Below are 23,025 nucleotides of genomic sequence, written 5' to 3'. Positions count from 1 at the left end.
CTATGAGTCGGTTCCGATTCAATGGCACCTGACAACAACAACAACATAAGCAAAATGTTGAATGATCCAAACAGCATCAAAAGAAGATGGAAAGAATACACAGAGTTACTGTACCAAAAGGAAATGGCTGATGTTCAACTGTTTCAAGGAGGTAGCATATAATAAAGAGCCAGTGATACTGAAGGTAGAAGGCAAGGTGCATTGAAGGAATTGGCATAGAACAAGGCACCAGGAATTGATGGAATAAAAATGGAAATCTTTCAACAAACTGATGCAGCATTAGAGGCACTCACTCATCTACACCAAGAAATTTGGAAGACAGCTATCTGGCCAGCTGACTGGAAGAGATCCATATTTGTGTCCACTCCAAGTGAAATGACCCAACAGAAAGCAGAAAATCACTGGACAATATCAATATCACATACAAGTAAAATTTTGCTAAAGATAATTAAAAAATGGCTGTAACTGTACATTGACAGAGAGCTGCCAGAGGTTCAAGCTGGATTCAGAAGAGGATGTAGAAGAAGGGTTATCACTGCTGACATCAGATGGATCTCTACTGGAAGCAGAGAATACCATAACGATGTTTACCTGTGCTTTATGGTCTATGCAAAGGCTTTCGAGTGTGTGGATCATGACAAGCTATGGACAACATTGTGAAGAACTAGTATTCTGGAACACCTTATTGTGCTTGTGAGGTACCTGTGCGTAGACCAAGAGGCAAGGGAACCACAGAATGGTATAAAATTAGGAAAGATGTGCACCAGAGTTGTATTCTTTCACCATACTTATTCTATCTATATACTGAGCAAATAATCCAAGATGCTGGATTGTGTGAAGAAGAGCATGGCATCAGCATTGGAGGAAGACTCATGAACAACTTGCAAAATGCAGATGATACGACTTTGCTTGCTGAAAGCAAAGAGGACTTAAAATATTTACTAATGAAGATTAAAGACCACAGCCTTTAGTATGGGTTGCACCTCAATGTAAAGAAAACAAAAATCCTCACCACTAGACTAATAAATGACATCAAGATAAATGGAGAAAAGATTGAAATGATCAAAAACTTCATTTTGCTTGGATCACCCACCAACACTCATGGAAGCAGCAGTTAAGAAATCCAATGATGTATTGCATTAGGCAAATCTGCACAAGACCTTTTTTAAAGTGTTGAAGAGCAAAGATGTCAGCTTGAGGACTAAGGTGCGTATTGAGGACCAAGACGTAAGCCATGGTATTTTCAATAACCTCATATGCAGGCAAAAGCTGAATAGTGAATAAGGAAGACCATAGAAGAATTGATGCTTTTGAGTTATGGTGTTGGAGGAGAATATTAAAAGTACCATGGACTGCCCAACACAGATTTCAACAACCAATCTGTGTTGAAAGAAGTACAGCCAGAATGTTCCTTAAAAGCCAGGGTGGCCAGACTTTGTCTCTCATACTTATGACATATTATCAAGAGGGACCAGTTTCTGGAGAAGGATATCATGTTTGGTAAAGTGGAGGGTTGGAGGAAAAAAAAGGTAGAACCCCAGTGAGATGGATTGGCACGGTGGCAGCAGTAATGGGAGGTTATGAACATGTGAACATGGAGGTTGTGAACATGTGAACATGGAGGTTGTGAACATGTGAACATGGAGGTTGTGAACATGTGAACATGGAGGTTGTGAACATGTGAACAAGCAAGGGTTGTGAGGTTGGCGTAGGACAGGGCAGTGTTTCGTCCTGTTGTGCACAGGGTTGCTGTGGGTCAGCACTGACTCGATGGCACCTAACAACAATGACATACACTTAAAATTTGACATACACTGACACACTCAATGGCAGACATTCATGCATATACATGGACATGTGTGTCCACACTCTGGCAGACACATACAAACATACATGCACACTCACTGGCAGGCATACCTACACTCATATGTGGACGCGTTCACACTCATTTGCAGACACATATACTCAGACATGGACACGTATACACATTTGCTGGAACACACATGTATTTATACATAGACATACATGTACATGTATTGGCAGACACACAGAAACTCATACATGGACACATTTACACTCATTGGAAGTGACATGCACACTCATACATGGACACACATGTGCACTCACTGAATGGCAGCCTGACTTTGTATCTCTTGTCATGTACCATGGTTTTTCTTGGGGATGTTGTTGTTGTTGTTGTTGTTGTTAAGTGCCATAGAGTTGATTCAGACCCATAACGACCCCTATATAGGGTTTCCAAAGCAGCTAGTGAACTTGAACCACCGACCGTGCAGTTCAAACAACTTTGCAGTCTGACGCATTAGCCCACTGTGCCACATGTAACGTCTAAAGTATGAGGAAGTTTCAAAATGGTCATGGAAAAATGAAACTAATGGATAATGGGATTTTCTCTCCAACTTTGTGAAGCCCTTTCGTATTTTCTCAGAGCTTTGGTTCCCAGCACCTGTCTGTTCTGACTCCTGACCTCCCAGACTCTGCAGTGACCTCCCTATTTCTGAGCATTCCCCATGCCACCAGCTTGGCCAGGGTCTCTCCCTCCTGCTGTTGGGTCTCCCAACACTGCCTGCTCTCGACAGTCCCTGTCCTGTAGACTCTTCCTGGCCAGCACATGGCTGGCTGAGTCATAGCCCACCTCAGGCTCCTGGAAGCCTTCACGGGTCTGGCACTCGCAGGGCCGAGCCCGCTGACACTCAGTGTCTACAGGCAGCGCCTGGACTTGATGCGGGAGATGTACGACCGGGCGGCTGAGGTGCCCTCCAGCATCATCGAGGACTGCGACAACGTGGTCACAGGCGGAGACCCCTTCTACGACCGCTTCCCCTGGTTCCGGCTTGTGGGCAGGTGGGTGCCCCCTCCCCTGGCTCAGAGTACCCCATCCAGGTCCCATGTATGGAGGCCCCGAGATCTCAGGGGGTTTGATGACAATGCCCCACACCTGCTGTAGGGCATGTGTCCATGTGTGTGAACATGGAAGTTACTCAAGCAGGTCTCTGGGGTCACCTGGTGGCCTTAAGCGTGAGCAGGGAGGCAGGGCTGAGAATCCCTCAGCCACACCCCTCCTCTCGGTCATGCCTGCCAGTGCCTTCCATGGTACCTTCTAGTACGTTCCGGACAACCACACCTTGGTGTTTCCTTCCAAGCTGGGAGTTGGGGTGCAGTCTGGATTTTGTCACATTGAAAGCAGCGTCCTTGTGTTTGGGTCCCCCACCCGCCCCTCCGGCCCTCAAGTTGCTGGTGTTAACCTGTCTCTGTCTTGTTGTACTAACCTTAGTTCAGTCATCTCTGGCTGCAGCAGCTCCCCTCTTCTCAACACGTGCATGAGCCAGCGCATGGTTGCTCTCACCCCCTCCCCCACCTTCTCGAGCCCCGACTCCGACGTCACCGAGCTGGCCGAGGAGGAGGAGGACCTGGAGGAGGACGACGTCTTTCCGGAGCACGCGCTGTGCCACGGCCGGGACCCGTTTTACGACCGGCCCCCCCTGTTCAGTTTAGTAGGAAGGTTGGTGAGGTCGAGGCGCGCATGCTGTGAAGAACCCAGCTCTTTTGCACAGAGCACTGCTGCGGGCATGATTGGGGACCCAGGTGTGCGGGGCTCAGGTGTGCAAGCACCCAGGTGTGTGGGGACCCAGGTGTGTGGGTCTAGGTGTGTGGAACCCAGGTGTGCAGAGACCTAAGCGTTAAGGTCTAGGTGTGTGAAACCTAGGTGTGTGGGAACCCAGGTGTGCGGATCTAGGTGTGTGGAACCCAGGTATGTGGGGAGCCAGGTGTGCAAGTCTAGGTGTGTGGAACCCAAGTGTGTGGGGAGCCAGGTGTGCGGGTCTAGGTGTGCAAGCACCCAGGTGTGCGGGAACCCAGGGTGTTTGGATCTAGGTGTGTAAGTACCCAGGTGTGTGGGGACTTAGTTGTGTGGGAACCAGGTGTGTGGGATTCAGGTGTATGAGGGCCAAGATGTGAGGGTCTAAGTGTTTGGAATCCAGTTGTGCAGGGATTCAGGTATGCAGGTCTAGGTGTACAAGTACCCAGGTATGCGGGGACCCAGGTGTGTGGGTCTAGGTGTGCAAGTATCCAGCTGTGTGGGGATGCAAGTGTGCAGGGACCCAGGTGTGCAGGACCCAGGTGTGCGGGACCCAGGTGTGCAGGGACCCAGATGTGTGGGGACCCAGGTTTGTGGGTATCCAGGGTTGTCGGGACCCAGGTGTACGGGGACCCAGGTGTGTGTGGGATCCAAGTGTGTGGGTCTAGGTGTGCAATTATCCAGATGTGCGGTGACCCAGGTTTGCAGGGACCCAGGTGTGTAGGGACCCAGGTGTATGCGGCAGCTCTGTGCAGCCAGTGGAGGAAGGAGACGGCTGTGTGGAAGGAAGCATGGGGTACTCTCCACAATGCCATCTGGGACATTTGTCTTCATGCTGTTTGAGGCAGTGCGGAGTCAGTGCCCCACTTACAGAAGGAGGGACCTTGTGGTCCCGGGACGTGGACCTGAGCTCAGGTCACCTGGCTCAGCAGAGACCTTGGGAGAGGGGACAGGGTCATCCGCCAGGCCCCGGATGCCCCAGATCCTCCTGGAGTTCCTGGGCCAGCCTCAGGGGACACGGGAAGAGGCTGCCCCTTTTTGGGGCCCAGTCTGATGGAATGTCTCCATCGGGGGCCTTGGTGTTCCTCTGGGCAGCAGCGCAGGGTCCCGAGGAGGCCTGGGGGAGAGGCTGGTGCTCTACAGTCTGCAGCCTGTCTCCTTGTGGAGGCGAGACCGGGGTGCCCTGGCAAGAACTCCAGTGGAGTGGTAAGCGTCTCCCAGATGGACCAGGCGACAGGCAGAGGATCCAGGAAGCAAGCCTGGGGGGTGAGGTATTAGGTAGTGGTCTTACCCTGCAGGCAGACCCAAAATGCAGGACCATCAGGCACAGGGTCATTATCCGAGAGTGAGAGCGGAAAACTCTGGAAGCCTGGCTGCTGGAGGACATTCGGCTCTGAAAATAGATGGTTTTACCTAAACCGGAAAGAGAGATGCATTTTAAGAGAAACCTTTTTGGGAGTTCGGGATTGCTTCCTTAGGCTAGGCTGGTTAAGGATTCTAGAAGGCCCCAGCACCGTAAGTCCTGATACTTGGGGTCTGCACTGGAAGCCCCGCTCACCCTCAGAAGAAAACACTCTGGTGGGTTCTCATCAGGAGCACGGGACGATTCTCATTTGTTTTCTCTGAATACATTGGGTTAGGTGCTAAGTGGCTAACTTCAAGGTCAGCTGTTCAAATCCACCAGCTGCTCCTTGGGAGAAAGATGTGGCTGTCTGCTCCCGTAAAGGGTGACCTCTCAGGAACCTGTACAGGGTCTCTGCGAATCAGAATTGACTCGATGGCAGTGAGGAGGCATCTATGAGGAGTTGCCCTTCCACTGCCCATGAGAACCCGTGTACTCTGCCCCGAGGTGTTCTGGGAATGGATTCCACTGAGCTTGGATTGTGTACAGCTGTTACATTCAGCACCTGGAGATGCAGGGTGGCTCTTGGGGTTCCAGAGCAGGTGTGAGGTGGGCAAGAAACCAGTGGTTGAGGCCACGGGCAGAAACGGGGTGAGCTCCTGCAGTCTCCGCCAGAAAGAGCTGGGTTCTTCCACCATTTTCCCCTTCTTGTCAACTTGAGATTTTACAAAACAACCAAACCAAGGCAACAGAACCCCGAGAGGGCTCTGCCAAGGCTTCACTTGGAAGCTTCCGGACGATCTTTTGGGTTTGGTGTGATTTGGCTTCTCCACGCAGTAGCTGTGCAGGCTGCGGGTGCTATGACATGCACTTCCATGGGTTTGTGCGTGGTCCCCATCTTTTGAGCTCCCCTCACCTTTTATAGCTGCTGGCTCTCCTCCAAAGCTTCAGCAACATTGGGGGCCTCACTCTCTCCTTCTGAAAGGCGTCCCCACCAGCATGCGTCTCTGCCTCACCAACCTTGTGCCAGCGCCTGCCTCCTCCTTCCGTGACCGCCTGCTCGCCGCCTCTCTCTCGGGGAGGTGGGTTCAGTCTGCTTCAAGGTACTCTCCCCTCTGGGTGAGACCACCTAGCGGGGACTCCATGTCTCCTGAGCCAGAGTCCCTTGCCCCAGCCCAGTTGGTCCCTGGTGGGGCCGAGGGGCTCTCTCTCTGGCATCTGGAGTGTCAGGTGAATTGACGGGGGACACAGAGCTTCCTCCTTCCCGCTGCCCATGTGAGGAGGGACAGCTTGGGAAATGGGCCTGGAGGCTCTCAAGGCAAGTCCTCCCTTGCTGGTCCATGGGTGCTTCCAGAAGAGAGGCAGTACAGGAGAGGACTGGGTGGGCATGGGGCTGTCTGCTGACAGGAAGGACGCTCTCTGAGAGCAGGTTGTGGAAGTCTAGGTACTAGGTGTCTACGCTGTGTGTTGGGTGCCCTCTGTGCTGAGCTGACTCCGCCAGCATGGTCAGGGTGGCGTCTCTCAGCCAGGGGCCCAGAGCCCTCTGTGTGCCATGCCTATGAGTCAGCTGGCTGCGGGGCAGAACTGGACCAGGGTGGAGGGGTGTGTTGGCAGGTCTCTGGAACCTAGAAGATGGACCAGAGCCAGGAGCCTTAGGAGAGCTGTACTGTGTGCTTGTCCACATCACAGCCTGGGTGCAGTTGGCAGGTGGGCCCCACGCAGGATGGGAGTCCTGCCAGACTTGGGAAGAGGCCTTGTCCTCCTGCAGCCCGGTGCCCCTTTAAGGTGGGGGCAGGCTATGGGGTGGGGGTGTTGGCCCCAGAGGCCCCTTTCGGGTGAGTCCATCACTGCGCCAGGTGGACTGGGCTTAGGGACCACAGGGAAGAGAGTTCCATTTCCTTCTGGAAGCTATCACCAGAGATGCTACTGAATCCAAGACCCTGTTTGGGTGTGAGGATGCCCACTTGTCCACAGCAGAGTTGGGATAGCACAGAAGGGCCACAGACCCCAGGAATAGAATGCCTTCCTTGGGAGGGGCCCCTCCAGATCCCGCAGTCCAGCTACAGCTTGTCTGACCACTGGGACTCAGTCTGCGTCTGATGAGAGAACACTATGGAAGCTCACAGAGAGATAGGTTTAATTGACTGATGAACTGCTCAGGGAAGCTGCCAGCGCTGCTGTCTGTACGTCTGTACTTAGTTTCTTCCTCTAGATCCAGTTGTCACCTGAGACCTGAGGTTCCAGCTAGCTCACTGAGGGGGCTCATGGGTGTTGAGATGGGAACAAAGTTGTGGGGCAGGACAGGGTGCTTAGAGGGCATTTCTCTAGCCCTTGGCACTGCTCTCCCTCCGGATCTGATTGCCCAATCGTGTCTTGCATCCTTTGAGCCTGGGCTTGTAGGGCCTGGGTTTTACCCATGAACCTGACCGAATTGGATTTGTGGGGTTACCTCTCTGTAGTGTACAGTTTCTCCCCGAACCCACATCGGTAACAGGATGGGAAAGCATCCCACTTTTGGGTGCAGAGAGGCCCTGCCAGTGGCCTGTCTGTGACCTAGGCCGACCTGACCCTCTGCCTTGATTTCCCTCTCAGTGTTTTTGGGTCAATGTGCCTCTGACTCCCTGAGCCAGACTGTAGGAATTGTGAGCTCAGGAAGGGGAAGAGGCATCCTGTCTCCCTCCAAGTGTGAGTGTGGGGGCAACCACAGGCTGGAGGGGGGGGTGTCTCCTCCTAGGGACTACGAGTGGTGGGGCAAGTCGGGCCCAGAGCTTTCGCACCGGCCTCTCGACTTTCTTCCCAGGAGGTGGCCTGGGCTCTGGGCTCCCACTGGCCCTGCTGGCCTGTGGCCCTGGTGGAGCATCTGACCTCTCCTTCCAGGGAGGGGCCCTGGTGCCTGCCACTGTCGTCACCTGTTCTAAACGGGAGGTGTCCCACCGTCCTGAGGTCCTCCCGTGGGTGCGTGGAGGGCGAGGGCCTTGGGGCTCTGCTCCAACAGACCCCTAGTGTGGCCCCCTCCCACCCTCAGGGTTGGCCTCGCCCCCGCCATGCCTTGCTAAAATGGCCTCTGCCCCCTGGAAGAGGTCTGTCCCCCCAGAGGGCTTCAGGGCTAGAGGGTCCCAGGAGGGATGCAGAGACAGCGTCTGAGGGGCTGAGCAGTATGGAGGGTGAGTGAGGGCTTATGGGCCGTGGATGTCTGTGCCTACAACCTGAGTGGCATTCAGTGTCCTGGGGGGTGTTCCGATGACCCCTAAGATCGTCTGGCAGTTGTGTGACTGCGGGGTAGTGGTGGCTGACTAAGGAAGAGCTGGGGACCAGGAGTGTCCAGTTCCTACTGTCTGACGTTCCTACTGTCATGGGGAGGGAGGCATGGCAGGACCAGAGCCAGTGAGAACTGGGCTGGGGTGTTTATGGCTAGCTGGGGCCTGGGGGGGTGTGTGTTTCTGACTCCTGAACCACTCAGCAGGGTCATCAGCACCCATTTCTGGGATCTGTAGACCCCCCTCCCACAACCGCGCCCCAGTGCCAGGTGTAGGATGCTTTGAGCCGCTGGAGCAGGACTGCCAGGGGCTGGAGATGAGTGAAGGAGAAGCATATGACAGACCTCCCTCCGCCCCCATCTCTCGCCCCAGCCAGTCTCTGACCCTCACCCCCTTCATGCTAACGGCTTCTGGAACATTCTGAAGCAGCCGGCACCCAGCCCTCCCTACACACCGTCCACTCAGTCACCCTACGGCCGCTCTGAGTGTGGTATGGGGAGAAAGTCTGCAGGACGGACTGCTGGGAGCAGCTCCAGGCTGTGGGTTCTCCTCTGGGGACAGCCATGCCCAGCCCCTGGGCAGCCCGTGGTGTCTCTACACCTCACTCCCTACCTGTGGCCGCAGCCCTTCGGCTGGCCTGTGCTCCTGGGGGCTGATGTGACCGGTGAGGGCCCCTGAGAAGCAGCACCTGGCATTGGTTGGTCCCTCCTGATGTTTGCCATTGTCATTGTCACTGCCCTTAGCACCACATTAGACCTGGCCAGGTGACCATACATGTCCCTGCATGGTCTACCTTGTGTCCAAATCCTGCCCTCCGGGACCCCTCCCTGGTACCTTCATCAGGGGCTCAGGCTGTTGATGTCTGTGCCACACTGAGCCAATGCTGTGCCTGGACGTCAGTGGGGGAGGGAAGAACAGGGCAGAGGCGGGCAGTGGTGGGCAGAGGTCAGAGAGGGCAGTGGTGGGCAAAGGCGGGCAGAGGTCAGGGAGGTAGAGTGCTCAGAGGAGGCAGAGGTGGGAAGGGGTGGGCAGAGGTCAAAGGGGGCAGAAGGTGGGCAGAGGCCAGAGGGGGCAGAGGTGGGCAGGGGCGGGCAGAGGTCAGAGGGGGCAGAGGTGGGCAGGGCGGGCAGAGGTCAGAGGGGGCAGCGGTGGGCAGGGGCGGACTGGATTCTAGGTTGAAGGGGGAATGGGTTAATGTTCTTGTGCTCCCAGGAGGGTGACCCCTCCCCAGGTGTGTGCTGACCCCAGGGTGGTGCCTGGGACATCAGGGAGCTTCCGTGCCACCATGTCAACCTGGCTGGACCACAGGGTCCCTGTGTCCTGGCAGTTCATGGGCTCTGCATGTTACGGTCCCCTCCCCCCAGACCAAGACCAAGACCTCTGGAATTGCCAGCAGGCAGGGTATCTGAGGGGGCGCAGGCAGAGTGTGTGGAGGTCCTCGGACTGGGTTGTGGGCTCGGCTGACTTTCCATCGTTTGGGGGACCTAGAAAGGAATTGTGGGTACCTGTGAAGTAGGGATGGGGGGTCATGCTGGGTTCAGCACCTGTGTGAGGGTCATAGGTCAACGAGGTCCGGTCCTGCCCGGGCTGTCCTGCCCTCTTGAAGCAGGCTGGACCCCCCCTCCCCAGCGCATTCTTCTCAGACTGGACAGGTATGGTCCTCACCTCCCTCCTGTCCCCTCCATGCCTCTGTCTCCACAGGTCCCTCCCCGCCACCCCCGCCTCACTATCCCGCTGGCTGTGGCTGCTTCGCTTTCCCCACTCGGCAGCTCTGTGTTCGTTGTGTCGGGGACCGGGCCCTGCTGACCACTGGTCCGAGTGCACGGGTGCCCCTGACCTCACCTCTCCTCTCCCCAGGGCCTTCGTGTATCTCAGCAACCTGCTGTACCCTGTGCCCCTGGTCCACCGTGTGGCCATTGTCAACGAGAAAGGCGATGTCAAGGGCTTCCTCCGAGTGGCCGTCCAGGCCATCTCAGGTGGGGGTCAGGGGCAGGTGTGGGCTCCAGGGTGGGAGCTGCAGGGGCCAGGATCCCCCAGGCTGTCCCAAGGAGGGGCCTATGTGCTGGGGGTTTAAGGGTCTGTCCTCTGTGACTTTTCCTGGCTCCTCCCGGGGCTTCCAAGGGGCTGGGCTGGCCTGGGTTCTTTAAGCTGCTTCATGGGGTGATGCGGATTTTCCTTTGGGCCACAGATGGCCTTCCATAGTCCAGTGGCTCTGGTGACAAAGGGAACTTAGAAAAGGCCACTAACCCTGCAAGGTTTTCACCTGAGGCTTGGGGGTCTCTGTTGGCATTGGGTCCCACTGGGTCCAGCCTCTGGGTAGACACTGGGCATATCAGAGCTCTAGGCCCTGTCCTGGGAGCCACAGGACAGAACCAGGCCTACACTAGGAACTGGAGGGGCTGAGTCAGGTAAAAGGGTCCAGGCTGCTACAAGGGGGGTCCACAAGGCTCCTAGGGAGCGCTGTACCCACAGTAGGGGAATGGCAGAAATGGGCTGGGGGGCTTTGTTGGTAGTGCCATTGGGGCAGTTCTGATTCACAGCCATGCTCATAAATGATTTCTGCTGCCGCTGAAGGTCCACCGTTTGTTTGCTGGTCCTCTGCGTCACCAAGCACGACGTCCTTCTCCAGGGGCTGGTCCCTCTTAACAACACGTCCAAAGCTTAGAGGTGCCATCTTGGCTTCTAAGGAGCATTCTGGTTGTACTCCAACAAAGATTTCTTTCTTATTCTGGCAGTCCATGGGACTTTCAACATTCTTCACCAACATCATAATTTAAATACATTGGTTCTTCTACGGTTCAGTTTTCATGTGCATGTGAGGTGATTAAAATATGGCTTGGATGAGGTGCACCTCAGTCATCTAACTGACATTTTTGTTCTTTAACACTTTAAAGCAGTCTGTTTCAGCAGATCTGTCCAGTGCAGTACATGGTTTAATTTATTAACTGCTACTTCCACGAACACTGATTGTGCAGCCAAGGAAAATGAACTCCTTGACAACACCAATCTTTTTCTCCGCTTGTGGTTGTTGGTGTTGTTAAGTACCGTGGAGTTGGTCCGACTCATAACGAACCTGCACAGGGTTTCTGAGACTGCAAATCTTTACAGGATCAGAAAACCGCATCTTTCTCCCGCGGGACTTAGCCTGATGTTATTTATTGGTCCAGTTGTGAGGATTTTCCTTCTCTTTACATTGCGTTGTATTCCACATTGGAGACTGTAGTCTTTGACCTTCATCAATCAGTAAAGGCTTCAAGTCTTCCTCACTGTCAGCCAGCAAGGTGTGTCATCTGCACATGGCAGGTTGTTCACGAGCCTTCCTCGAATCTTGAGACCTCATTCTTCTTCACATGATCATCTCAGATTGTTTGCTCAGCATACAGTGGTGATGGTGATGGCTTTAGGCAACAGATAAAGGGGCTTTGATGTTTTCCCAAGCCTAGTGGGAAGCCACTGAGAGCGTCACACAAAGGAGAAGTTGGAGTGGGTATGATGTTTGCTGTGGATTTATCATAACAACCCTTCATCAGCTTCAGCAAGTTCCTTTCGATTCCCAGTTGGCAGAGGATTTTCATCATGAAAGGGTGTCGGACTGTGGTAAATGCCTTTTTGGGGTCAATGAGTTGACTTTGTGCTTGTTTTTTTTTCTCTTCTGAGTCAAAATCAACTGGATGGCCCCTCACCACAACAACATGAATGTGGTATATTACATTGATGGATTTGTGTATAAGACCACCCTGGGTCCTGGAATCAGTCCTCCTTGGCTATGGTTATAATCTTTGAATGCTCTTGGATTCCATTTGCTAGTGTTTTTAGGAGATTTTTGCACGTATATGCGTATGAGATACTGGTCTGTAGTTTTCTTGTGGCATTACAAGCATCAGAGAATCAGTTAGGGAATGTTCCTTCATCTTGTCATTTTTGGAAGCATTTGGGACGAATTAGTGCCAATGCTTCTTTAAATGTTTGGTAGAATTCACCAGTGAAGCCGTCTGGTCAGTAGGTGTTTGGTCACTGACCCAATCTCTTCCCTTTCACAGGGCTGTGCAGGTTTTCTGTTTTGCTTAGAGTTAATTTATGTAGTTGGAGTTCAAGAAATTTATCCATTTCTAAGTTATCTAGTCTTTTGGAATTTCTGCTTTTAAAATGGCCAGTTTGTGGCACTGGTCAGGATGGGCTGTGATGAGGGGGACAGCTGGCTGGGTGCCCAGGGGTGCTGAGAGGGCACCTGGTGGTCAGTGAGCAGGGGTTTGCAGTCTTGGGGTTCCACAGTGTGGGTCAGAACCTGTCTGCACACCCTCCCTGTGAGGATGCTTGGCCACGCTCTGAGAACACCCACCTCTTGGTCCCCAACGCTCCTGCTCGGTTCCTCTTTCAGCTGATGAAGAAGCCCCTGATTATGGTTCTGGCGTGCGCCAATCAGGAACCGCCAAAATCTCCTTCGATGATCAGCATTTTGAAAAGGTACCTCAAGGACAAATGGGCAAAAGCCATGGCATGTTTGAGTGGAGCACCATGTCTGGCGGGGAGGGAGCAACATTGGAGATCAAACAGCTCTTCCCACCTGGCCCACTGGTCTCTTTTTCACTGAGCCAAGGGGCTGTGACCAGGATAGCTCATCCTTCAGACAACCACAGATCACAGAGTCCAAAGGGGACTTTGAGGCCAATTCATTACGGGGGAACTGAGAGGCCTAGGGAGGTGGGTGCCCTGCCTGGAACACAGGCTCCTGGGCGGTGGGGCTGGCCGGCCCTGAACAGAGCTGTGGATGGTACCAGTCTAAGTGGACTCTGTCAAGTCTCCTCCTCTGTACAGTTCCAGTCCGAGTCCTGCCCCGTGGTGGGGATGTCCCGCTCGGGGACCTCCCAGGAAGAGCTACGCATTGTGGAAGGTCAGGGCCAGGGCGCTGACTCAGGGCCCTCTGCCGATGAGGTCAACAACAACACCTGTTCAGGTAGGCCGTCCGGCCCCGTCTGCCCAACTCTAGAGCCAGCCTCTGTGAGGCCCCAAGCTATAACCCAGTGAGGCAAGGCCTTCGCCAGCTCTTTGCCTGAAGCCCCTCCTTGTCACTTTTGGGTCCTCCTTGTCACTTCGCTCTCCCCTTGGTTTCCAGCAGCGGTTCCTACTGAAGGCCTCATCCTAGACAGCCCAGAGAAAGCCGTGCTGGACGGGCCCCTGGACACTGCCCTGGACCACCTCCACCTAGGCAGCACCTTCACCTTCCGCGTGACGGTCCTGCAGGCATCCAGCATCTCTGCTGAATACGCCGACATTTTCTGCCAGTTCAAGTGAGCCCGCCGCTGTGTCTCCAGGGGCTTTGCTGGGAGTTGCTGCCTGCCCTTAGCAAGGCACAGGCCTGGGCGGGGCATGACCAGTGTGTACGCCCACATGGCCCCACATGCATGGGTCCCACCCCATCCTAATATGCCCCAACCACCTCTCCTCTTGGTCGGTAGCTTTATTCACCGCCACGACGAGGCCTTCTCCACAGAGCCACTGAAGAACACGGGCCGCGGCCCACCACTTGGCTTCTACCACGTCCAAAATGTAGGTTCTGAGAGCCCATGTTCACCCCTCTGCCTGCCTACTTAGCATGTCCTAATCCTTCCCACAGCGATTCTCCCTCCTCTGAACACCAGCCATGTGCCAGGCTGAGGCATAGGGATCATTCCTGGGAAGTTGGGAACCTTTAGGCCCCCTTGGGCTGGGCATTGGGGAAGGGGACCAGGGCAGTGCCCAGAGGAGGTATATTTCAGGAGAGAGGCCAAGAAAGTGCTCTAGGCAGGAAGAGGACCATGTGCCAGGCTGGCAGGATGGTGGACAGCAGGAATGCCCAGGACAGAGCAGGTCCCTGCAGCTGGACATGGGGTTAGGTGGACAACAAGGAGGGGGATATGCTGACCCCAGTGACCACAGAAGCTGTGGGTGATGGGACCTTGAGGGTGAAGGTCTTCCTGAGCCCTGGTTCTCACATGGCCCTCTAGGTCCTGCAAAATGCTGAGCCAGTCCTGACCACAAGGCAATAGGATGGGAGGCCAGGATGTGGGGGCATAGAGCGAGTGGGCAGGACCCTAGATGTATCAACACCCTTACTCTTGACCAGTCTTAGCCTCTGAATTCAGGGCAATGGTCTCGAGCTCCGTTGGCCCTGAGACAGAGGTGGAGGGCTTTCTGGTGGTGGAGGCTCAGGGAGGTGGGGCTGGGCGGGGAAGGACCTGGAGGGGAGTGGTGCCCTGGTGGAGGCTGGGCTGGGCCAGTGGTCATCCTGTGATTCCCGCCCACTGCCAGGTGGCTGTGGAGGTGACCAAGTCCTTCATTGAGTATATCAAGAGCCAGCCTATTGTCTTCGAGGTCTTCGGACATTATCAGCAACACCCGTTCCCACCTCTCTGCAAGGATGTGCTCAGGTCTGCACCCTGGGCAAGGGGGTGGGCAAGGGGGGCTGTCACCTGAAAGCCCACCTCCCCATGGCCCATCTACTTCCCATGTTGTGAAGCGGACCCTCACCACACACAGAGTCCCGCTCCTGCTGAAGCCCACATTCTGTTCCACCCAGAGATTTGTTACATGAGACAGCTCAGAACTGGTCAGACCTGGGCCTGGACTCCTGGCAGCACTGGGCGGAGGAAGGTCCTGGGGTGGCCTTCAGGGGAGGGGACTTCTGCTGCTCCACCAGGGTCTTTAACAACCCAGGGAGTGTCTGCCCAGTCCCTTGATGATGCGGCATCCTAGGACTGGGAGGCAAGGCCAAGACCTCTGCTGGTGCTCTGCAGTGTGTGTGTGTGTGTGTGTGTGTGTGTGCTTGTCCATCTCTGGATCAGGCCTACAGGGCAGGGAGAAAGTGGATCAGCCCTGGGGCTCTGGAGTCTACGCTCTGTCCCCTTAGCCATGCAGGACCCAAAGCTGAGTGGACACCTAGGGACAGGGGTTTGAGAGGCTTTGATTTCAGGGTGCTTGGCCCCTGGGAGGCCGAGGACAGCTCTGTCCTACGTGAGAGTTGGTGCTTGGTCCTCGACCTGATGTTCTGGGGCCTCGGGCTTCTGGGGAGGGAGACTGGACGCTGAGGGACCCTGCTTTCCCTTCCAAGATGGTGCAGAGCCAGAGACAGGGGTCACCCAGCCTGGTGGGAGGGGAGGGGAGGCAGATAGATCAATGGGACTGGCTGTTCCTGGGCCTGGGTCCCTGCGGACCCCCTCTCAGCCAAGCTTACTCTCAGCCTGTGGTCTCCCCTCACAGCCCCCTGAGGCCCTCACGTCGGCACTTCCCGAGAGTTATGCCGCTATCCAAGCCAGGTAGGTGGCACTCCCAGCGCCTGTGACTCCTACCGTGCCCTCCTCCCAGGGGAGCTGGGCCTGCCCAGGCACTGGGGCTCTGCATCTGACCACCCTCTCCTGACCCCCATCACCCCATCAGCAAGGCACTCTGTCCTAGGGTGGGGCTTCAGCGGTAGACTGTCCATCACCCCTCCACTAAGCAGCAGGACCTGTCAGATGGGGCAGGGAGAAGGTCACTTCTGTCCCTTCATGAATGGGTGTGGGGGGGGGCGGCCTGACCATGCCAGGACTGAGCTGGATGCTGGGGTCAGGGTCGGGGCTGGCTGTCTCCTGGAGGATCAGGAGAGGAGGGAGTTGCCCTCAGTACTTGAAACCACCTGCCCCCACTCAGGGAACACACATGCTCTCCCTCTCCGTGTTCCCCATACTATTACACCACCTGATGGTCACGATTCCACCTGCTTTCTGTCCCCCAGTGCCTGCCACCAAGCTCAGCACGCTGACTCGGCCCTCCCCAGGGCCCTGCCACTGCAAATACGACCTGCTGGTCTACTTTGAGATCTGTGAGCTGGAAGCCAATGGGGAGTGAGTAAGGGTCTGGGCTGGGCAGGTATCTACTACACACCCCGTATGGTCTATGTGTCATGCTTCCCTGCGGAACTGATGGGGAGGTGGGCAACGAGTTATGGATTTCAGTATATCCCCCCAGAGTGATGAGTGCAATGGGCAGGGACTAGGCGGCTGTAGTCGAAACGGTACCTCACCCAGAGGGGGCCGTGAGCAAAGGTCAAGGGGAGAGTGGCCAAGGTGGCTGGGAGGGGACTGGAGTTGCAGGGAACAGAAGAAGTGCAGAGTGGGGCTGGGGTCAGGAGTAAGGGGTGTCTTCTGTTGTGTGGGGACCAGTGTGGAGCCCTGGTGTGGGTGGAAGGAGGTGGGCCAGGGATGGGGAGGGTGCAGGGTCACCCTCCTCCTCCAGCCCCCCAACCCCATTTGGATTTAGGAGTCTCAGGATTGGGGGTGTGGCTGACTTTATCAGGACCCCCACCTTTCCCCCTGGGCTGTGAGTCTGTAGGTGTAGGGGAAACAGGGAGACCTCCCAGACTGGCCTGGCCTCTTTGTGTTGTGCCCCCTCCCTAGTCCAGGAAGGGGCGAGGGAGACTGGGCCAACGCCTCATGGGCTTTTTCTTGCAGTTACATCCCAGCGGTGGTGGACCACCGAGGCGGGATGCCGTGTATGGGAACTTTCCTCCTCCACCAGGTGTGCAGTCCGACCTAACACCCCGCCCCACAGCCCCTCCTGGCCTTTGTCTCCGCCCCTGGTTCAGGACCTGGTCTAGACTCAGGTCCCGCCCCCGCAGCAGGCCCCACCCTCCTGCCTTTGTCTCCGCCCAGGCTCTTGGCTCAAGCTCCACCCTAGATTCAAGCCCTGTCCCCTGACTTGGGCCCTGCCCCATGAAATCCTGTCCTGCTCGCTCTCCCCAAGGCCAGGCCTTCGTATCCGCAGGTTCTGTGACTGTCCTGTTGCTCCTGACTCCTGCAGGGCATCCAGAGGCGGATTACCGTGACGCTTCTGCACGAGACGGGCAGCCACATCCGCTGGAAGGAAGTCCGGGAGCTGGTCGTTGGTGAGTGGGGGGGGTGGGGGGGTGGCCCGGGGCCTGGGCTGAGTCACTTACCCTATCCCTTCCTCTGTCCCTCACCTGAAGGGGAGAACCTTGGGCCAGGAGATGGTCCCCAAGGGCTTTCGGCATTTTCTTGTACCCCTCAACTTATCTACCAATACCAGTTCCTGTGTGAACTTGCCTTCTGGTTTTTGTCATCAAAGCTGGGCACCACTGACTGGTCAGCAGGATGCCCTCGGGAGGCCAGTGTCCCTGTGGCTTAGCCCACAGGGTCTCCCACCAGAGTCCAGAGAGAGGAGGGGAATCTCTGTGGGGGCACTAACCCCCCATCGATAGCCTCTCTAGAGTTTTTGAATCAAGCAGAGCTGTACTTGGCCACAGTTCTAAGACAGGGGAGTCTTTTCTGTTGGGTCTCCACCTCTTTTCTGACCTCCTGGGACCCTGAGCTGACTCCACAGGCCTCCTCAGAGCCCAGTCCCCATCCCCCATTGAGATCAGTGGGACAGGAGATGACCATTCTCACGCCCTGTGACCTGGACATGGTATGGGGAGGGGCAGCAAAAGGGACAAGTAGAGGCCCTGGGGTCTTCACGAGCTCCCTGAGCTCAGGGTCAGGCCGAAGACAGAGCCACTTTCCCAGGTTCAGGTGCCTCATGGGACTCCCCATTACAAAACTGCCAGGGTAAATTGACAGCCACCCTGTTCTGTTGGCTTACTATGAGTCAGAATCAACTTGACAGAAAGGTATTTTTTAAATCCCAATTACAAAAAGACATGGGAACTTTTCTGTGTGTGTAAGTTTTATTGTGAACTGAGTGATAGTTTACATGGGAGAACATCGGCTTTACACCATAATTTCATTGCAATGATTACAGTCTCCTCTGTGCATCATCATTCAACAGTATTTGCTTCCATTCCCTGTTATGTTTTGCTGGGTTTTGGGGGGAGGAGATGCACACAAAAACACTCAGGAATATATAATAATTTAAACTACCAAAGGGCACATTCTGCAAGCCTGCCTCCTGGCCGCCAGCTCTCAGTCCCTCTCTTTCCATGAGTCCAGAGTCCTCAGCTGCTCCTTCTCTCCATGTGCCCATCTCTGCCTCCATCTCTGGTGTCACTGCTTCTCTGGATACAGGCGGGGATGTGTTTTTCAGTAGTCAGGAGGGCCTGTGCTTTCTCAGGAGCCCTGGTATCCTGGAGTGTTAAGTGTTGGACTGAACTGAGAGGTGGCAGCTTAAACCCATCATCAGCCTTCCCCTGAGAGAAAGATGAGACAGTCTGCTCCGTAGATCCCAGCCTTGGAATCCACAGAGCAGCTCTATATCCTTTAGGGCCAATGTGGATCGAAATCAACCGATGGCAGCAGGCTTAGTTTTGGGATTTTGGGTACAAGTGTTTGTACTCCATGAGTTAGAAGGAAGAACAAAATAGAGAGACCCAGCCATACGCACCCATATGCACTGCATGTGCACACACACACAGATACAGAGAGATCCCTCCCCCCACATGCACAGGTCAGACACAAACACACAAACACTCTGTGAGGAACAGAGAGAGACACACACAGAAACAGACACACCCCCCCCACACACACATGCACAAACACACACACACACACACTTACAGAAACAAAGAGACCCATCCGGTAGTCTGACAGACACACACACGTGAGGAACAGAGAGACACACAGAAATATGGAGAGAGGGACAAAGAGATTGAGAGACAAAAAGATAGAGAGGAAGAGAAGAGGGAGAGACAGAACAGAGATACGGAGAGAGGAAACAAAGGGAGAGAAATAGGGAGAGACAGCAGCTCCGAGCCGGAACTGTGCAGTGGGGAGCCTGCTAGAGATCATTCACAATGGCCAGCACTGACCTGCAAGCCCCTGACCTTGGAGTCCAGCCTGAGTGGATACTTGTGGCCACATGGAGATGCAGAGTCGAGGTCTCTGGGTCCCTGCCAGGTGGGGCAGTGGCAGGGGCCACCCTACCAGACCCCAGGGTTGACACACTGCCTTCCCTTAGGTCGCATCCGGAACACCCCAGAAACGGACGAGTCTCTGATTGACCCTAACATCTTGTCTCTCAACATCCTGTCATCTGGGTACATCCACCCCGCTCAGGATGACCGGTGAGTCCCAGAGGACAGTGAAGGGCGTTTGCTCCAGGACCCGTGGGCTCTGGCCGGCTCTGCCGGTAGTAGGGGTATTGTCAGTCAGGACCTGGTGGCCTCACTAGTCTTCAGTCATGCTTCCTGAGACGACACAGTGGCAGGGTCCTGCCCTCAGAGTGGTATGGCTGGGTGGGGGACACACTGGCAGACCTATCCCACACAGACTCTGAGACCCCGAGGGGCAGGGCCCTTAGTGCTCAGTAGTGGGATTTGTGGGGTCTGCTGCTTGGACCACTTGGAACCCTAGAGGTGGCAGGTCCAGAGAACATGGCCTGGGACCTGTGTCCGTCTGGGCTTTCCTCTGGGAGGCCCAGGTCCAGGTGAACCGGCTTTTGCAGCTGGAGCCCTGCCAGGGACACCAGGGTTAGAGGCGGGGCCATGAGCCAGGCTGCTGAGCCTGGTAGCATAGTTGTAGACAAAATGTGCAGGGTGGGATGTTCGAGAGGCCACATGTGGAGGTCAGGCTCTGAGAAGGGCAGAGCCACTGCACTTCACGTCCATGTGGAGACACCTGCCTGCTGGCCGGGCAGCCGCTCTCACCTCTGACCTCATCTGCAAAGCTGGCTTTCCGGGAGTTTGGGAAGATGTAGAGTCCTTCAGTCCTGTGCTGGCCACTCTCACGAGGGCCTCTTCCATCTCCCACCCCCAGACACAGAGGCAGGACTGGAGCTGAGGGGGGCTGTCCACTGCACCTGAGGTTTTAACATCACAATCACAGAAAGACCAGGGGGCTGCGTCGATAGGGGAATTGCTCACCTGTTCCATCCAGAGGGTGAAGGCTGGGGGAGCGGGGCGTGCTGCACAACCTGGAGCATGAGGGGGACTTCGGTGGTCTGGAGAGCAGTAGTCATGGTCCCCCGAACGGGCCACCTGAGGCGTGTTTGGCCCTGTACCTGCGCCGTGGGTCAGGGTCTGTCTGCCTGGCTGAGCCATGCTGGGAGATGACCTCATCATCCCCTGACCTCTCCCTTTCCTTTGCTGCGGCATCTCAGGGCACTATGGGAGCATCTTGTAGGGCAGAGGAAGAGGAGGCAGGTACCTCTGTCTCCGCACACCTCCAGTTCTGTGACTGAGCCCATACGGTCAGGTTCTGGGACAGCGTGTCCCGAGCATCCTAGTGGGGCCCCTGGGTCAGTCACAGGGTAGCTGTCAGTGGGTCCCACCGCCAGGCAGCTCTGGGGTCTACCTGGCCCACATGCGAGTCAGCCCCTAGGACCTCAGACAGAGGAAGACCTGCTCAGTGGGTGGGACGGAGACCTAGCCCTCAGCTGATTGGCCTCATGCTTGGCTCTGCCTTTGGCTCCGCCCTCAGCTCGGCCCTCGCTGGAGTTGCCCCTCAACCATCTGCCCCCAACCCTGTCCAAAACGTGTCAGGACCCCAGTTTGGCTGGTCAGGACAGGGCCCTCCAACCTCCTGGCTTGTGGCCATGGTGGGCCCCTGGGGGGCCGGCCTGCCTCCGTCCACAGCTGCCCTCACGCTTCGCCTCACCCTCCCTGGCTGAAGCCACGCTCTGCTGCCTCCTGTTCAGAGTGGCCCCGGCTCCCTCTGCACTGGTCACTCGCTCCGCTGCCCCTGCTGCCCCTGCTGCCCGCTGCCCCGCCTCACTAACGTGTGACTGTTTATGTTTTGCAGGCAGTTTCTTGATTCGGACATGCCTAGGTATCATTGATCTCCCTGGCTTGACTTCAGCCTCCTCTTCCTCCCTCCCTGCCACCCCACCATCACCTGCAGTTTCAGCTGTTCGAGTCCCTCAGGACACTTTCTCTCCTGTCCCTCCTGCTCCTTCACTTTCATTTCTTGGAATATTCTTTCCGCTTCCTTTGATCGCCTCCCCCCCCCCCCCTTGGCTGAATCCCTCCTGTGTCCTACTCTTGCATCTGGCTGCTTCAGTAGTGCCCTCTCCGTAGACACTGGCTGGTCCCCTGCTCCTCCCGCCTCAGCCCTGCCCGCCCCGTGCTGAGCACATCCGCAGGATGGAGCAGGTGCCCCTGCATGTGGGTTGGGCTGCCTATGTCTGCACCGGCTCTGAGGACCAGCCCCCCCCATGCAAGGTGAAAGAGAAAAGAGGGTCAGGGAGCCACAGATGGGGGGGCCCGGATGGCCTCAGGCTCAGGCCTGTGAGCCCCTGGCTGGCCAGCCAGAGGAGAGTGCTAACACACCTTTGGTTGGAAGTCGGCAGGTGACAAAGTCATGAAGAGGCTCTATCTGCGGGCTCAGTAGGCCCAGTGCTGATGCGCACCCTCTGAGTCCTGGGCCCCAACTTCACCCCATTAGGTGACAGCTGAACTTCATGGTGCTGGTTCTGTGGGTGGGCGCTGACAGAGGGAAACACATCCTGGTGAGGAGCAGCAGAAAGCACCCCCATGGGAATACGTGCCCTGACAGTCGGCAGAGGAGGCGTGTGAGGCCAGTCTGCCCGTCAGGGCCATGGGGAGCAGGACAGATGTCCCTGTGGGGGTGTCTCAGCAGGGGTAGCCCACAACCACTGGGGCCAGGATGGCGAGGTTGGGCTTCCCTGGGGCAAGTGTGTTGATGTGCCTGGCTACAGGCTGGGCTGGGCTAGCTCTAGGGTCTGAGCCAGGTGAGGCTGAGGCCCCCGGGACCTCACTCTGAGAAGAACATCGAACTCTTAAAGGGAGCTGCCATGGTGTGGCTTGTATGATGGAGGAGGGAAGCCTGCCCTATAGGGCCTCAGTAGACACTTCCCCCTAGCAGTTACGGAGGACTCCTTGGAGGAGGTGTTGGCTGGCCAGGGTGGCTGCACCCTACTCAGACAGCTTCGGGCTCTCAAGCCCATCAGTCTGACCGTGTATGTTCTGTCCAAGGTCTGAAGTTACCCTTATCTAGCTTTCAGGATGTTGAGGTGGTATGCAGGCTGGTCCCAGCACCCCCATCCTCACCTCTGCCCCAGGGAGGGTTCTGGGTAAAGCCATCAAATAAAGTTCCAGGTGTAGGAGGGGGGCAGGGGTGCAGTCTGTGGAAGCCTCTAGGAAGAGGGGGCTGGTTCTTCATTGCAGTAGGACCGCCTTTTCTAGCTCGCTGACTCTGAGGCCCTTACCCCTGAACCTGAGCAGAATGTCCCAGGCTCCTTCCTATATCTGAGCTGTTGGGCCTGGATTCCTTCCCCGACCTGAGCAGGTGGACCTGGGCTCCTCCCCCTACCTGAGCAGGTGGTCCCGGGCTCCTCCCCCTACCTGAGCAGGTGGTCCCAGGCTCCTCCCCTTACCTGAGCAGGTGGTCCCGGGCTCCTCCCCCTACCTGAGCAGGTGGTCCCAGGCTCCTCCCCTTACCTGAACAGGTGGGTCTGGGCTCCTACCTGAACCTGAGCAGGTTCGTCCAGTCTGTAGGTGAACTTGCAGTTTTCATTTGCGCAGTGGGCCTGGTTGGACTGTGGGCACTGAGGAAAACAGGAGAGTCCCAAGATGAGTCCTTGCTTACACCTCCTTCCTTTGAGTCCCTATTCTATGTGACAGGGAGCCACCCGACAGTGGTACTGGGGGCAAGAGGTGAGCCTGGCCCAATCAGCAGCGGGCACAGAGCCTGGAGGGACAAGGACCCTCGGGACATACCAGTTGGTCTCCAGGTGGCCTGGCTGGGCCATTTGCTGGTTCTTTGAAAGTGGGCAAGTGGCAGAGCATCCCAGAACTGTCCCCAGACACAGGACCAGGCAAGCCCAATGCATTGAGAGCTAAGTGACAGGGTCCTTGGGTAGGGGGACCAAGCTAGCCCGATGCATTGAGAGCTAAGTGGCAGGGTCCT

At 56.1% G+C, this 23,025-nt stretch overlaps 1 protein-coding gene across 2 annotated transcripts in view; it reads left to right on the top strand.

Moving 5' to 3' along the window:
- KIF1A (kinesin family member 1A) overlaps positions 1 to 23,025 on the top strand; it is a 64,386-nt gene that overhangs the window by 32,574 nt on the left and 8,787 nt on the right. Inside the window, exons 25-37 of one of the 2 annotated variants that reach the window (XM_006875201.1) lie at positions 2,725 to 2,862; positions 3,293 to 3,520; positions 10,052 to 10,170; positions 12,573 to 12,658; positions 13,010 to 13,148; positions 13,311 to 13,482; positions 13,651 to 13,741; positions 14,483 to 14,601; positions 15,431 to 15,486; positions 15,945 to 16,053; positions 16,660 to 16,726; positions 17,009 to 17,093; positions 19,118 to 19,223. In XM_006875201.1, coding sequence (XP_006875263.1) covers positions 2,725 to 2,862; positions 3,293 to 3,520; positions 10,052 to 10,170; positions 12,573 to 12,658; positions 13,010 to 13,148; positions 13,311 to 13,482; positions 13,651 to 13,741; positions 14,483 to 14,601; positions 15,431 to 15,486; positions 15,945 to 16,053; positions 16,660 to 16,726; positions 17,009 to 17,093; positions 19,118 to 19,223 — 1,515 coding nt within the window. The remainder of the gene's footprint in view (positions 1 to 2,724; positions 2,863 to 3,292; positions 3,521 to 10,051; positions 10,171 to 12,572; positions 12,659 to 13,009; positions 13,149 to 13,310; positions 13,483 to 13,650; positions 13,742 to 14,482; positions 14,602 to 15,430; positions 15,487 to 15,944; positions 16,054 to 16,659; positions 16,727 to 17,008; positions 17,094 to 19,117; positions 19,224 to 23,025) is intronic. The other variant, XM_006875202.1, reaches the window with a different exon arrangement.

This window comes from Chrysochloris asiatica, unplaced genomic scaffold, assembly GCF_000296735.1.
Source record: "Chrysochloris asiatica unplaced genomic scaffold, ChrAsi1.0 scaffold00314, whole genome shotgun sequence".
In the NCBI taxonomy this organism is placed as follows: Eukaryota; Metazoa; Chordata; class Mammalia; order Afrosoricida; family Chrysochloridae; genus Chrysochloris; species Chrysochloris asiatica.
This window is presented reverse-complemented; position numbering and strand designations above follow the sequence as displayed.